The following is a 17,235-nucleotide window of genomic DNA, read 5'->3' on the forward strand; positions in this document are numbered from 1 at the left end:
TTAAGTTGAAACCGAGTAATACACTCTCTGGATGTTATCTAGAATGGGAATAAAAACGGAAGATTCAGTAGCAGCTGTGCAGCACGCCAGTGTAAACCAGGTGTAGTACCAGAACGAGCACTTTGTTTTTCCTGTCTTCATTGCATGTGAACAGCCTGTACATTTAGCCAATAATGTTGAAAAAAACGAAATGTTATCATGCTGTCGGTTCTACATGACAACTCAACTTTGCATATAGAAAATAAATGTCATATTTGACCACCACTCTGACAGCTGTCTGATGCTCCACACAATGTACACAAATTGAACATACAGTAAATAATCCAAATAATATTCCTATTTCTGACTAATACCACGTGATACAAGACATCAAAACGGTTGCATTGTGAGTATGAATGGACACACTGAAATATTCTCTCACTCTTCTATTATAGACATAGACGTAGACAAGTGACTGACGAAAAATACATGGAAACTAAATGAAAACTATTCAAGGGACTGAAATGAGTTTGCTGCCAAAAACAACACTGCATGATGTCACCGTCTCCTCCTACAAGCTGTAACGCGCCACTTGTAGGTCTGCTATTTTTGAAAAATAGCAGACCTACAAGCTCGTAGCCCGCCACTTGTAGGTCTGCTATTTTCAAAAAATAGCAGACCTACAAGCTCGTAGCGCGCCACTTGTAGCAGACCTACAAGCTCGTAGTGCGCCAAAATAGCAGACCTACAAGCTCGTAGCGCGCCACTTGTAGCAGACCTACAAGCTCGTTAGCAACTACACACACCTGTTGCAAGGTCCCCTTTTGGTGTTTTAAACGTTTACTGGGGACCCGCTGGAAATCCCACAAGGGCCCCTGGTGGTCCACGGACCCTGAATTGAGAAGCACTGGTATACATTCTAAACATTTGTATTCAGTCAGCTTTTATAAATGTCATTTTAAACGTGAAAACAGACTGTTGCGTGCTGCTGTCTGGTCGTGTGCTTCAAACCACTGTGATGCCGCATTAAACTACTTTTACTGGGGACCCCCTGGACAACCCCCAAGGGCCCCTGGGGGTCACCGGACCCCGAATTGAGAAGCACTGGTATAGATTCTAAACAATTGTATTCAGTCAGCTTTTATAAATGACATTTTAAACATGAAAACAGTCTCTTGTTATAGATATTATAGTTGTAGTTAAAGTACACAGTGTGAATGGCCCTTAACATAACACCAATGCTGAATAGTACTAGGGAGAACATGATAGTATCCGTCCATAGACTGGCCTCTGGTGACCAGATAGGACCATTACTGCATCTACATTAAGGACAAGTATACAGCCTACTGTACTGTCTTCTAAATTCTGACAGTTTTCTGAAATACCTATGATTTCTGTATTAGTGGTGCTCAATATTTCATGCCAAGGACCACAAAAATGATATGTAATTGGCCTCCGACCCCCATCTGAAAATATGTTGTTCCCCCTAGGTCTGCTATTTTTGGGGGCGTCTGTCTGTCTGTCTGTCTGTCTGTCTAAAATAGAAGACCTACAAGCTCGTAGCGCGGCACCGAGTGCCGCACTATGAGCTTGTAGGTCTGCTATTTTTGGGGGCCTCTGTCTGTCTGTCTGTCTGTCTGTCTGTCTGTCTGTCTAACAATCTGTCTTGTCTGTCTGTCTGTCTGTCTGTCTGTCTGTCTGTCTAAAATAGCAGACCTACAAGCTCGTAGCGCGGCACTGGGTGCCGCGCTACGAGCTTGTAGGTCTGCTATTTTGGGGGCCACTGTCTGTCTGTCTGTCTGTCTGTCTGTCTAACAATCTGTCTTGTCTGTCTGTCTGTCTGTCTGTCTGTCTGTCTGTCTGTCTAAAATAGCAGACCTACAAGCTCGTAGCGCGGCACTGGGTGCCGCGCTACGAGCTTGTAGGTCTGCTATTTTGGGGGCCACTGTCTGTCTGTCTGTCTGTCTGTCTGTCTAACAATCTGTCTTGTCTGTCTGTCTGTCTGTCTGTCTGTCTGTCTGTCTGTCTGTCTGTCTAAAATAGCAGACCTACAAGCTCGTAGCGCGGCACCGAGTGCCGCGCTATGAGCTTGTAGGTCTGCTATTTTGGGGGCCACTGTCTGTCTGTCTGTCTGTCTGTCTGTCTGTCTAACAATCTGTCTTGTCTGTCTGTCTGTCTGTCTGTCTCTCTAAAATAGCAGACCTACAAGCTCGTAGCGCGGCACCGAGTGCCGCGCTACGAGCTTGTAGGTCTGCTATTTTGGGGGCCACTGTCTGTCTGTCTGTCTGTCTGTCTGTCTAACAATCTGTCTTGTCTGTCTGTCTGTCTGTCTGTCTGTCTGTCTGTCTAAAATAGCAGACCTACAAGCTCGTAGCGCTACGAGCTTGTAGGTCTGCTATTTTGGGGGCCACTGTCTGTCTGTCTGTCTGTCTGTCTGTCTGTCTGTCTAACAATCTGTCTTGTCTGTCTGTCTGTCTGTCTGTCTGTCTGTCTGTCTGTCCGTCCGTCCGTCCGTCCGTCCGTCCGTCCGTCCGTCTAAAATAGCAGACCTACAAGCTCATAGCGCGGCACTCGACGAGCTTGTAGGTCTGCTATTTTTGGGCCACTGTCTGTCTGTCTGTCTGTCTGTCTGTCTGTCTGTCTGTCTGTCTGTCTGTCTTGTCTGTCTGTCTGTCTAAAATAGCAGACCTACAAGCTCGTAGCACGGCACCGATTGCCGCGCTACGAGCTTGTAGGTCTGCTATTTTTGGGGGCCACTGTATATCTGTCGGTCTGTCTGTCTGTCTGTTTGTCTGTCTGTCTGTCTAACAATCTGTCTTGTCTGTCTGTCTGTCTGTCTGTCTGTCTGAAATAGCAGACATACGAGCTTGTAGGTCTGCTATTTTGGTCAGCACTAGTTTTGGCTGTCCAATTAATTTTAGTTCCTCTTGTGTTTTTGCTGCAAAAAAGCGATGTATGAGAGGTTTAAGTCAAGCACTTTGGTGCTGTCTGTTTATTAAATCCACAGGCTCCAGCGGTGCCACGTTTTGAATGTAGTAATGTTCAGCAACTACAGACTATAAAGACCATGAATATATTCATGGAAAAAATGAGAATCGTGTGAGAATCGTGATCTCAATTCTTGTGGATGAAAAATCGAGATTCACATTTGATCAAGAATCGTGCAGCATAGTACATACTACATAGTACATACTACATAGTACATGCTACATAGTACATACTACATAGTAAGCTATATACTACATAGTACATACATAGCCTACTCAGTAGGTCCTACTGTATACTACACACTCTACACCGTGCAATGCATATTATTACACACACTACATACTTAGACTGCGAAGCAAACCATTTTGGAAGACTTATTTACAAGTAAGACGCGCAAACGCGGGAAGCGAACGCAGCTCGTAAATTGCAATAACAACAATTAGAATAAATTACGTACTTTTTAAGGTTTTTTTTAAGTTAAGTTTTTTTAAATTAAATGTTTTTTCAAGTTTTTTTTTAGTGTGTGTATGTGTGCGTGCGTGCTTCTTTTTTAGGTTTTTTTTTTAAAAGTTTTTTGTTTAAGTTTTTTTTTAAGTTAAGTTTTTTTTTAAGTTAAGTTTTTTGTGTGTGTGCGTTTTTCCTTTTTAAGTTAATTTTTTTTTAAGTTACGTTTTTTTTTAAGTTACGTTTTTTTGTATGTGCGTTTTTCCTTTTTACGTTTTTTTTTAAGTTCAGTTGTTTTTTTAAGTTAAGTTTTTTGTGTGTGCGTTTTTCCTTTTTAAGTTTTTTTTTAAGTTAAGTTTTTTTTTAAGTTAAGTTTTTTTTTAAGTTAAGTTTTGTGTGTGTGTGTGTGTGTGTGTGTGTGTGTGTGTGCGTGCGTGCGTGTGTGTGTGCGTACATGTGTGTGTGTGTGTGTGTTTTTGTGTGTGATACAGCTGCGCCCTCTGGTGGTGGGCGGGTGGTGTTACAGCGTGACACACACACACAGACACACAGACGTGATCTGCTGGGTCTCATAGTAAATGCTCACTGCGTTCGCAATTAATCTCAGAGGTCAACTCATGCCTTCATGATTTTGGGGTATAAACAATGACCTCGCGAACAGATACAATTAGTGCAATATCACTTATATACTTAAACATAATGTATTGTAAAGTGTGTCTGAATAATCCCGTGAGGGATGGACTGCGAAAGGCAGCCAGACACGGAAATAAAATCATATACAGATGACCTATTTGGCTGGCCAATTGAAACACTATATAATTGATTTATATTTTATTTGCATAGATTGGCCAGAGGTGTAGGGTTACAGCATAACATCACAAAACCTTTACTTTCCAATTACCTATCTTGTGTTTATAAGTTCTTTAAAAATCCATCTGCCTCTCTCGCTCTCTCTCTCTCTCTCTGCCCACTCCAGCCCCCCCAGAGTTCCAGCAGTGGCCTCAGTCTGTCTCCAGGCCAGCAGGGGGCAGTAAAGTGTTCACCTGCACAGCGCAGGGTGTCCCCGAGCCTCACCTCATCTGGCTGAAGAACGGCAAGATCCTGACTCCAGGAGACAACGTCAAACTCACCAACGGCAACACGTACGCACACACACACACACACACACACACACACACACACACACACACACACACACACACACACACACACACACACACGCACACGCACACACATGCACACACAGCACACAGTCATTATCATCATTTCTCCCAAATTCCATATAAGATAGTGTAGCGACTCTGCTGGGAATTCTGGGTAAATTACATCTCTGCCTCTGGTCATCTGGGGATCGTTATCGGTATTTGTATGAAATAAGAACTGGACAGAATAACAAGAAAAAAAGGTGTTCAGAGTTTGAATTATGCAAAGAAAGCACATTGAAACATTGCTAACAACACCAATGGTTTAACTTGCAGAGTTCGGAAAACAATATTTGAAGGGTTGTTATTTTGATCAACATTTGCTTATTATCTCTCCTATATGGCACCCACATCAATACAGCGATTCCTGTTATGGACGATTCAAAATCGATTCATAATTTCCAAAAATCGATTTATTTATTTATTTTTTCTGGTTACAGTTACAGGAGTTTTCACTACATGTTGATAGTCTGGGGTCCGAGAGGCTAAATGTCATCAAAATGGTGGTCCGTGGCTCAAATGCTGAATTAACGCATTTTGGGCGGGAACCCCTTTTGGTGTTTTAAGCATTCTGTTATACTTTAGCTATTTTGGAAAAATTGTGAAAATGTGGCACAAATCTTCGAATATATATTATTACAGAGTGAACGTTTTTAACTCAAATCTTTGCTTTTGGGGGGCGGGGCGTCCCTGGAACAAACATATTATTTTCAGATGGGGGTCGGCGGCCAATTATATATTTCTTTGGGGGTCCTTGACATGAAAATGTATGAGAACGACTGACATAGAAACACGAGGTTTTTCAAGAAAACTGTCATGATTTAGAAGACATTTGTAGAACCGTCCTCAGGTCTACATGGGTTTGAAAAAAGGGTTGAAAACGACCGATCTAACCCGACTCTTTGTCTCCCTCTGCAGGACCCTGGCCATAACGAAGATCAAGGCGGAGGACGAGGCCATCTACCAGTGCATCGCCGAGAACAGCGCCGGCACCAACCAGGCGTCGGCGCACCTGGCCCTCTCACAGTCCACGCTGCTCCCGCAGTCCCCCGCAGTCCCCCGCCAACCTCAAGGCCACGCCCCTCTCCTCCACCGGCCTACAGCTGAGCTGGGACCACCCCGCCCCCGAGCTGTCGGAGCACATCATTGGCTACGTGCTGCACATCAGGATGCTGGGAGGTCGGTTGGGACACATATTTTTATAGCTGCAGAGAATTGACCATTTGCAAACCGTGGCCGGCGTCTTGCCATCAGAGTTTGGAAGCACTCGTTTTCAGTATAAAGCAATGTCCTGCTGCCTCCTTCGTTATGTGCAAATTCAAAACAGGTGGTACGCGGGGCGGTTGAGTGATATCTAACGAGCGCTTCCAAACTGCAACACTTAAAATAATCACCTGCAAGGACAGAAAGTAGCTCATAACATCCGTCTACGGTGGAATTTGTATGAAACAAACACTTTGAGGGTAGAAAGAGGATAATTCAAGCTTTTCGTACAGCCGCAATGTTGACGTTGTTTAATACAATCAGTCAGATAGGGCTTTTCTGTTTGGATGAATGGGCTGTCTATGGGAAGTCGCACCTTGTTAGCACCCTGCCATTAAATGATATGGTAAGATGGCCGCGGTCTGCATATGCTCCATACACAGTGAAATCCTTCGTGTTCGTTTATCTCTGAAGAGCGTGTGCATGGTGGAACCAAATTGACATTGTGTAGACTGAAGTTATGAGTGTGTTTTGTATAAAGAAGTTAGAATTAAGGGCATTTATTTAGCCACCTTTCTCCAACAAAGCGCTTCACAATTAATGTGCATTACGGTCACCCATTTACACGCACATTCACACACCGGTGGCGGCGGAAACCATGCAAGGCACCGACCTTATCATCGGGGGCAGTTTAGGGCTTACTATAAGTGTCTTGCTCAAGGACACTTTCGCACAAAACCGGGTCACCCTAAATAACATTTCCAACCCTGAATTACATTGATACTAGCACCTTACATTTATTTATATCACATTACGCTACGTAAATACCGGTATGTAAATCTTCCCCCTGAGATACAGTACGCAAACTTGAGAGAACACATTTTTTATGACAGAGTGAAAATAACATTATTCCTATTCTGGGGGGAACATCCTTCAAAAAAATTGCAGATCTAAAACGCATCACAACGTGACGCGTTGTGAGCTTGTAGATCTGCTAATTTGGCAAAGTTAGTTTAGATTGAGGAAGAACAGATCAATACGAGTGCAACACACACCATAATGTATTTGTTCCCTGACAACAAACCTCGGTACGCAGGCTTTGAATGACACCTGATGACCCCATACTTTAGTGTTGATTTCGTCGACTAAAACTATGACGACAAATGTTTTATTCACTGACGAAAACTGAATGAGGACTGAATAAAAACTAAGCTATGGTGACTAAAACTAAGACTAAATCTAAGACTAAATATACTGTAGAGCTGTGAGGCGTTGTGAGCTTGTAGATAGGCTATTTTCAGCATGCAACCAAATCTAAAATCAGCCATTATGATGCCTTCAAGGACTAAATCAAGTGTAGATTTATTCGACGGAACTGCTATGATAGTTAGACTAAAAACACTAAAACTTTTCAGATGTGACTAAAACCGAAAGACTAAATCAAAATGTGTGCCGTCCAAAATCTACCCTGAATGTGACCCCTGACCCCTCCTCTGCTGTGTGTGTTCAGAACCGGACAGCAAGGAGCTGCAGGAGGCGGTGAGCAAGGACACGTTCCAACATGAGTTCTCCACCCTGGAAGCGGCCACCACCTACTCCATCTACCTGAAGGCCTACAGCCCGCTGGGAGCCAGCCAGCAGTCTAACACCGTCATCGCCACGACACTAGGGGGCGGTATGTCACCTCTGTCTGGAACTTGTAGCACTACCATGGAGTTTTGTCTTCTGAATCCTGACAGTTTTCAGAAAAACCTATGGCCCTCATTTATCAACCGTGCGTACGCCAAAATATGGGTGTACGCCGAAATTACCGCAATTTTCGGCATTTACCATTTGCGCCAACGTTTGATTTTGAACTTGAGCCAGGACAAAAACCACGTCTGGTCGGGAGCTATCGTACGCTTTGTCCTCACCTGTTTTTCTGTCGTAGAACAGCGGAGCAGCATTGTTTGACCAGCTGAGAGGCTGTCACAGGCATCGGAAACATATGTATTCACTCCTAAAATGTTTATATAAAACTGTATAGGTATGTATATGGGCTAAATGTAAAAAAGTAAAAAAAAGTTAAGGAATACATCAACGATGTGTCTTTGTGTCATATGAAATTAGTAGGAGCTTTCCAACTTTACAAGCAAGCAATTCAAATCGCGCATTTAAAAACAATGTTGCAAGTTAGAAGCCATTTAAACAGTGTTTTGCATGATGAGCGCATACATGCGAGGATTTGGGCTGTCTGTGCTGAAATATTTCCATGACGGGACGTTGGAGAGTGCAGCGCTGCAGCTGCGGAGAGTCCCAACTTGGGTAGCCTACTGTAGCCTAATCTACAGCAGGCCGATGTCTTTCTGGAGTTACAGTAGCCTATGTGCAATCTCCTCCTCGTTTAATAAACCCGACGCGTCGCTCGAATGCCAAATGTGCCATGCCGGCGTGCCAGCGCAAAATTGGGGACCGCTGACCGCATCGGAGTTAGGTATAGGCTAAACCACCCAGCCAGGCTGCCAGCCCACCAGTGCCAGTGTGCCACATGAGGCTGGTTTAGGCTGCACATTTATATAATTGTCAGTTGATAGCCCAGCCACTGCACCGACTACTACTGCGACTAGCGAGGTAGGCTAATCTAAATAGATTGTCATAAACGTGCATGGTCGCGGTGTCATGAACAGTGATAGAGACAGACAGGACAGGAGAGGAGGAAAACAGCAGCGTGTGTGTGCGCCTATTTGTTATTTAATTCATTGTTCACATGCAGGTTCAGATTTTCGTTCACTAATATATTGTTGTAGGCTATATTAAATGAATAAATACTTTAATAATTTAATATAGGCTACAACTAACAACACACGGCAGGCGCGTAGCGCGGATCAAATGATTGACTGGGCAAATTAGCATGGGGGGGGGGGGGGGGTAGCCCCGGCCGATAGTGAAGTGTGAAGTGTGAACGAGCGAGGCGAGAGGAGAAACAGACAGGGTACTACATGCAGCTACAGCTTTATTTAATTCATACAGGTGTTCGTTCTTTATTTAAGATAGGCTACAACAAACCAGTTGGACTTGCAAGTTGCGTGTGCGTGCGTGCGTCTGTGTGTGTATGAGAGGGGGGTGACTTTTTTATTTACTTTTTTCGTCATGTAACTATGGTTTCCAAGGTCGTACTGCAGTTGTTCATGTCGCAAAAACGAGGGCGAGGCTTGATTTCATAGGGCGTGCCAGATAGATTTCAGCCGTCACATTTATAAACGTCCGAACGAAATTAAGGAAGAAACAGCTGTCTGCGATCACTTTGTAAATGCCGACCCGACGTGGGTGTACTACGAATCCTACACTCGAATTTGGGGCAGAATTTACACTCAATTGATAAATGAGGGCCTATGTTTCTATGTCAGTGGTTCTCAGAGTTTTTCATGTCAAGGACGTAATTGGATGTAATTGGCCACCGACCCCCATCTGAAAATATGTAGTTCCAGGGACTCCCCCAGAAGCAAAGATTTGAGTTAAAAACGTTTGCTCTGAAAGAATATATATTCAAAGATTTGTGCCACATTTTCACGATTTTTCAAAAATAGCAGATCTACAAGGTCGTAGCGCGGCAATCGGTGCCACGCTATGAGCTTGTAGATCTGCAGATAGCAAAATATAACATAATGCTTAAAACAGCAAAAGTTCCCGTCCTGAATGTGTTAGTGTGAGGAGATAGAACAGAGATCGGATCCAAAACTAAATAATGTTTGAAAATGATCAGTGAAAACATTTAGAAAATATATGGATGGAAATGTTTAAATGCTATTAATTATATAAAGTAAATTATGAGAAAAACTGTATATAAAAAAAATAGCCCTACTGTGTTTTGAAAATTGATTTCCAGAGTACAAAATACATTTCCATTATACATTATTTTAATTCAGTACATTCTATAATTGTTGAAATGTATGCTAAATGTACAGTACCTCTCACCTCCTCACCTTCTTCCTATCGTCTTCTCCTTTCCTACCTCCTCCTCCCTTCCTCACCTCCTTAGTTACAGTGCGTGCGTGCGTGCGTGCGTGCGTGCATCTTTTTGGTCAGCCAGTCAGCAGCAGCCAAACAGTTGTTTGTTGTTGTGGTTTTTGGCAGCAAATTTTGATTTTAGTTTTAGTCATAGTCTCATGAATAGTTTTCATTTAGTTTTAGTCACATTTTAGTCACCTGGAATGTTTTAGTGTTAGTCTAGTTCTAGTCGACAAAATATCATCAAGATTTTAGTCGGCTAAATCTACAGGTGATTTAGTCGACTAAAATGTATTTTGGCGGGCCTTGATGCCGTCGTAATGGCTGATTTTACACTTGCTGAAAATAGCAGATCTACAAGCTCACAATGTGTTGCACTGCAACGTGTGGTGAGCTTGTAGATCTGCTATTTTCAGCATGCAACCAAGTGTAAAATTACTTTTTAGTCTAGTTTCCCTTTGTGTTTCTCGCTTTTAAACTGCTCTTGATTGTGACTTGCTATATGTTGTTTCTGTTTTTGTTTTGTTTTTTTAACCTTGTACTGTACAGCACTTTGGAGCCTTGCTCTGAAAGGTGCCATATAAAAATAAAATAAAATAAAGTAGATTAGATCCTGTGGATGAAGAAGATGAGGACACAATTTGTGACCCCACGCGATAGAGAGACTGCCATCGCGGGGGTGGCAACTGTTCAGGACAGCTGAAAAACTATTTTATTTTTCCTTTTTTATTTTTCTGTCTAAAATGATCTGAAGCTATATTATTATTCATGTAATGTTAGCGCAGGTCTGAAATAGATGTCAGAGCTTAACTCGGCATGTAAACATGACATAATTGTATTAATGTTTAAGTGTAATGATTTTATTGACCGGATTATCCGTAGTCCTCCAGCCGTTAGCTTAAATGTGCTAATATTATAAGCTAACTGCATTACTAAAGCCAATGTATTGCGGTAAATGCGGCATGTCCGCGGTAAATTACTTATAAAAGTGAGTCGCGTTATATTTACCTTAAATACCAGCCAAAGTACATTCCAAATAAACAATTATTTGCCACGTTATGTTGTTATATCAGTTTAATTAATAAAAAACATTACGTTTCTTCTTCGTTGGTATAAGGGGAAATGTTGAAACACTTCCGCATTTCTTCTTCTTTGTTTTTGTGAAATGTTGAGTGACGGCCTGAGATTGGCTAATTCCGTATGACGCAGGCGCCTGTGATTGGCTCTGGCTGTGTTTTACTTCCTTATTGTTCCTTATTTCAGCGACAGAAACAGCTGCCTGTGTGTGTGGCGTTTAATGAACATGGAAGCAGAAAACGAAAAGAACACGATGGACCCTGCTGCTAGACGCGATTTTATCGCTAAAATAATTTGTACTCTACTTAACATGTTGAGGGCAGAAGGTTTGAGACCAAGCCATCAACTAGAATTGGACAAGGAGCTCGAGGAGTTTTTAGATATGGATGACGGTGATGTTGGAAGTCTGACAGAGGAAGATGACTCGGACGAAGAATCCAGTTTGCCAGGTGATATCGACGATGTTCGTGTATTTGAAAATGATGACACAGACTGTAACATTGTCACAGTGGAGGAAAATATCCACGAGGAGACATTAGCCAACGAGGTTGTCCATCCTATTAGAGACAATGAACTCAATAAAATCCGAAACTTCATGTGTAGATGCACAAAGCGCCGGGCAGATAAAGAGAACGATTCCGCACAGTCGTGTATGCTAAAGTTGGATCCATTAGATGTATATGACAGACGTCAGCAGATATCCATGTTGGCGGCAGACATGAGAGACATGCTGATTATGGGACATTATGATACTCACATAAGAACAACAGAGATGACTAGTAACAACAAAAAAACGCCAACCAAACGGAAGGCTCCATGGACAGAATACATCGTCAATGACATAAAAATCTGCAGGACAACGTACATGTTTATGCATTGGTAAGCTTGTAGATTTGCTATAGCTAATTTCATGTAGCCTATATGATATTTCATTGTATATTAATTACAATTATATTCTGATTCTACATACATTACATTATACATTAGACTACATACATTCATCATACATGCATGATGACCACATACATTTTAAATGTTAAATGTTTTCATTCTAGCTTGGCAGAGAAAACACTCATTGCTATCCACAAGCAGTTCAGAGACTATGGATTTGTGCCACGCTCTGTGAAGAAACCTCGACAGAAGCGCTATCTGCAGCCAAATGACATTCAGCGGGTCATATCCTTCATAAGAGGTATTGTAAACAAGTGTAATGCTTTATGGTGTCGTCCACAATAACAGTCTTTGTATTGAGTTGCGCTTGAAATGTACTGTAATTTTCCAATCTGTTAATAAATACTTCAATCAATCAGGTTATGCTGCAGAGTATGCTGTGGTTTTGCCAGGGCGCCAAGCAAACCAGAAAAACTTTTCTGGAGAAGTCCTCTCCTCTAGTACCACCAGGGCAGAAGTTTGGCGTAAATACCAGGAGACATCAAAGAAATATGAGCCTGGTAGGTTAAAAAGAAAGCATGTTATGATGTAAACACTAGGGGTGGATGCTATGTGAAAATAAACAAAGTGTGTGTGTGTGTGCGTGTGTGCGCACCATGACTGTTATGATTTGTTTAGTTTAGTTTAAGTTTATTGTTTTTGTTCGAGCCATTTCTGTTCTGTTACTTTGAGCTGGGTTTTCTTTATACTAATTTTATGCTTGTTGTTCTTTTCCCCCACTGTGGTGAGTGCTGCACTGCTGCTATCCGGACACCAAGGGGAGCCTAGTGGTATATCAGCCGACTGGCCGTGTGGGTGGCGGCGAGTAGGATCTCACTGTAGCCCACGACCAAGGTTAAAGGTTTGCTGTGTTATGAATGCGAGCACCTCTTTTCACGGTGTCGCTCTTGCTCTTTCTTGCATGCTGTGTGCTTCAGTGCGTGTGTGTGCTTAGATATTCTTCCTAGTCGTTTATTTGGGCAAAGGCTAGTTCCCCTACAGGTTAGCTCTCCTATGAACGTTTGGTCGACTGTTTTGCCTGATTGGCTCTGAATGTAGCAGTACATGGTTTTTAAATGTAATGTAATGTAATCTGTCCTTTTTTTCCAGATGCCCGTGTTTTGTCTCTTAGCTCATTCAGATACATCTGGAAGACGTTTCTGCCAGACATAAAGTGTACCAAGCCTATGTCAGACTTATGTTGGCAGTGTCAAAAGAACAACTACAAGGTACAGTATGTAAATCATTATGAATGGTCAAAATGATTCAAGATCACAAATATGAATTCTAGGGTCCTTGTGGTTACAGTACTAGTGGAATTGTGATGGAGATAGAAGAGTAATTACATGTGGATAACAATCCACTATGCTTGTGCTGTTTTTTTATTTTCCCTTTTGTACAGGTTTACCGAAGTAACGGTCTGGCAGAGGAAGAGAAACGTGACACACTTAATGTACAGCTTGAGCACTTGTCCCTGGTTAAGGGCGAGCGAGACCTATACAACTGCATGCGCAGAGACTGCAAAGAGATTTGCACAGATCAGGATCTGCATCTGCTGAACGGCCCTGTTCCACCTGCAAGCAGGGACTTCAAGATGCACTATTCCTTTGACTTTGCTCAACAGGTAAACTCAATTAAAAGAAAAAAGATAAAACAGATTTGTCAGTCTGAAAATACAAAAAATAATAACAGCCTAATTTGCTATTTTCTTACAGATCTTGTATCCACATCGCCATCACCAGCCAGGAGAGATATTTTTCAAAACTCCACGCAAGTGTGGAATTTTTGGTATATGCTGTGAAGGGATACCAGAACAGGTCAACTACCTTGTAGATGAAGGCATGACATGTGGCAAAGGGAGCAATTCAGTCATTAGCTATGTACACCACTTCTTCTGTAATTATGGGCTGGGAGAGACGGACGTGGATCTTCACTGTGACAACTGCTGTGGCCAGAATAAAAACAAGTTTGTCTTGTGGTATTGTGCCTGGCGCACGATACACAAACTGCATCATCAACTCGGGCTCCACTTTTTGATTGTAGGTCACACAAAATTTGCTCCTGACTGCTACTTCAGTCAGTTCAAGAAGATCTTCCATAAGTCAGACGCCCACAACCTGGCTGACATCGCTGCAATGGTGAACAACAGCTCAAAGCCCAACATCGCACAGCTGGTTGGAACAGAGGATGGCCGTGTGATGGTGCACTGCTATGACTGGCAGAAATTCCTCCAACCATACTTCCGCCCACTGGAGCACATCAAACAGTACCAGCATTTCCGGTGGGTTTATTTTATATTTAAACATTTGTATGTATTTATTGACACTTTTCAATTATATAAAAACTTGTGTTTCAACCCTATAACAACCACTACTTACATAATTTAATATTTCATCACATGCAGCTTTGATGCCAACAAGCCTGGCATAGTGTTTGCCAAGAAACGACACAACGATGAAGAAGAGGTGAAGTTCCAACTGCTTCGTGACGTCAACGTCCTGCCACCAAAGCATGGATTTCCCACTCTACAACCAGCAGGACTGGACAGAGAGAGGCAGGCCTATCTGTACAAACACATCCGAGAGTATTGTGAGGACTATGCCAAAGACACAACATGTCCTAAGCCACCACCCAGCCCACCATCACGCCCAACAAAGTCAAAGACACCAGCCAGATTGTAATAGGATGTTAATAGGATGTTATACCAGGAATTGTTTGCTGTGTTGTTTGCTGTGTGGATTGTAATGTTTGCTGTGATTTGATTTTTTATTAATTATTCCTGGTGTAATTATTGTATATATTGTGTGTGTATATATATAAGGTCAATGGCCTGAGTCACGTTATGTATTTCTACCTTAAATACTAGTCTAAGTACATTACAAAAATGTTTATTTAATAAACATTAAGGCCTCTTCATCCTTGCTTGTTTTGTTGGAACAATAGGGGTCACTGTTTTACCGAATATTTGCCGTTGGGATTTCTCAGATTTGTTTGAGAAACGGATATTATTATTATGCTATTATGATTAACGTGAATGAAGCTTTACTTCATCAGAGTTACGCAAACTCCGTTTACTTCATGGGGCCAGTCTGTCTGTTAGTCTGTCAGTCAATGGCGGCTCTTCTACATAACCTTCTTTGTCCCTATTTGAAGGCCTCAAATAGGGACAACCGGAAGTTTACGGAATGCATTGCAGTCTATGGGCTCGTGCAAGTACATGAACCACGTGACCGGGCTGTTTTCTGCCCCCTCAATATCGCAACTCTTCTATAAGATGGCTCTCCGCATCAAGTGCATAATACTTGTTTATTTGGAGTGAACATGACATTGACGAGTAAATAATATTAACACGACTCCCGTCGATAAGTTATTTAGCCTGGACATTTCCGCATTTAGCTGAAAACGGGCTTAGTACTATTCGGCTAGCGGCAGGAGCTAACGGCTAACAGTCCAGGCCAGGCAGATGCAAAGATGCTGTCTACCATTCTGTCAATGTAAGCGTTTGTATAGCTGTTGCAAAAGACACAAAGCTACAGAGCTACAAAGATGAACTGGTTTCAACTTCACCTACACAGATTCAAAGCTACAAATACGCTGTGTATCTTTGTTTTTGTTCCCCTCTATTGAGAACAAAGGGACGTTTAATAAAAACTGTGGTAACTGCATTATGTATTCAACTTTGACTACTATTTGAATCTACCCCAATAACATAATATAGGTGCTAAAACATTGACATTTTCCAGTTACTATAGTTACTTTGTAGATTTTGATAATTATTATAAAACATACATTAACCACTTCAACCTTATATGCATTAGTATGAATAGGGTAGTAGTACTTTAACTTAAGTAAATCAATTGGGTAATTTATAGTATAGGCCTACTACTTTTTTGAATTTGACAATTTTATAAAGGCTCATTTCCTTACTATACCCTGACCCAGAATTAATAACTATAGCTTCACTCTTGTTTTCGACTCAATACTGCCCCCGCCTGGGGGGGTAGAGTACCTCATTTTAGCAATGAAGAGGAAACAGCGCCCCCAAATGCCACTGACCGTGGAACTGCATCTTTGAAGACCAAATTCTCAGATTGCTGTATCTCTGCAAGACATTACTCTATAAGCCATATCTCAAAAACTAGTGGGTCAAACTGCACAACCAATATGTCAATTTGAAGCTATGATTCCCTGCTTTCATATGACATGATAAAAACAAAAATGAAAAAAATCCAATGGCAGTCCTTCGATCAAATCTGGTCACATTTAGTCTGGTGGTTGAAGAGTCTGGTTCTGAATACAACCCTGAAGAGTCTCTACAGTTTTTGCAAGATAGCCAAGATGTGTTGGCTAGCCAAATGTTTCTAAACAGCAGCTGCCATATCTAAATAGGAGAGAAACATGTGTACTGAACAAAACAATAATCTACAATATCTGTACATAATAACAAGTATTTATACAAATTATGTATGCAGCTGTATTCAATGTATTACCATGTTTTTGTACTGGCTTTCTGTAAATCGCTCTGGATTAAGAGCCTTGTAGGTGAAGGCATTTTTTTGGAATTCCATGACCAAACCATGAATACAAAAGACTGATGTTGGAAGGTTAGCCATTTCAAAACTAGCAAGCGTCAAGCAAGGTGTGAATGTGGACAAAGGTGTCATTGACAGGGACCTTAGTGGTATGACTGAGTGTGAACAGTAAGTTAATGGCCTATAATCATGTTTATTGTCTTTTCTTTCGTCAGAGATATACAGCCCATTCTAGCTCACAAGGAAAATAAATACATCATTTTTTAGTTCAATCTTATGGAGCTGTTCCAGACTTGTTCCTATGAGTGCAGCTACTAGGATTCAAAAAACTCATGGGAGAGTCAGCCAATCATTGGATCAACTCCAGCCGGAAATGTCCAACTGTCTGCAGCAGTGTACCTGACAGTGTACCTGTCTCCCCATACAGGTTATGTGGCAGGCTTGATGGACCTTATCTTTGACAAGGTCCTTCTGCAGCCAGAGCCAAATCCTTAGGTGGAAGCGGTGAGGGAAATTTAAATACCTGAAGACCTGAATGCTGCATATGACCACCCAGACAGGCAGGAGGTCATCGACACCTATGTGTCGAGGTTTAATCGAGGGCGTGCGCTTTGAACCCTACGTACTGGCCCTGGTCATCGGGGGGTGTTCATTTCTGATGCGGGTCACGGCACAGGAAGGCAGAGGCACTCGAACTCCACGTCCCAATAAGCCGAAAACCCAACTCACAAACATTCTATATGCCAGATACCTGTAACGCCTGTAACGAAAAGGGACTTTTTTATTTTGTTTTTCTATTATTCAGGATATATTGAAGATGCTAAATCAGCTGAGTTTGTTTTTTTTGCAATTGTGTATCCTTCAACCTCCTCTTGTGCGTCCTGGCATACACT

At 42.0% G+C, this 17,235-nt stretch overlaps 1 protein-coding gene across 1 annotated transcript; it reads left to right on the forward strand.

Moving 5' to 3' along the window:
• Nucleotides 1-11,255: 11,255 nt before the first annotated feature.
• LOC306917650 (uncharacterized protein) lies at nt 11,256-14,615 on the forward strand. Its single transcript, XM_079495945.1, has 6 exons — nt 11,256-12,072; nt 12,191-12,331; nt 12,921-13,039; nt 13,213-13,434; nt 13,526-14,091; nt 14,215-14,615. Exons 1-6 carry the CDS (start codon nt 11,892-11,894, stop codon nt 14,489-14,491), a joined length of 1,506 nt encoding a protein of 501 aa, XP_079352071.1. The 5' UTR covers nt 11,256-11,891; the 3' UTR covers nt 14,492-14,615.
• The last annotated feature ends 2,620 nt before the right edge of the window (nt 14,616-17,235 follow it).

This window comes from Electrona antarctica (assembly GCF_951216825.1).
Source record: "Electrona antarctica genome assembly, chromosome: 24".
In the NCBI taxonomy this organism is placed as follows: domain Eukaryota; kingdom Metazoa; phylum Chordata; class Actinopteri; order Myctophiformes; family Myctophidae; genus Electrona; species Electrona antarctica.

Coding starts and splice junctions, on each gene's coding strand:
- LOC306917650 (XM_079495945.1), top strand. CDS start 11,892: ATGATGACCACATACATTTTAAATGTTAAATGTTTTCATTCTAGCTTG. Junction 12,332..12,920: donor ATCAAAGAAATATGAGCCTG/GTAGGTTAAAAA, acceptor CTTTTTTTCCAG/ATGCCCGTGTTTTGTCTCTT. Junction 13,040..13,212: donor GTCAAAAGAACAACTACAAG/GTACAGTATGTA, acceptor CCTTTTGTACAG/GTTTACCGAAGTAACGGTCT.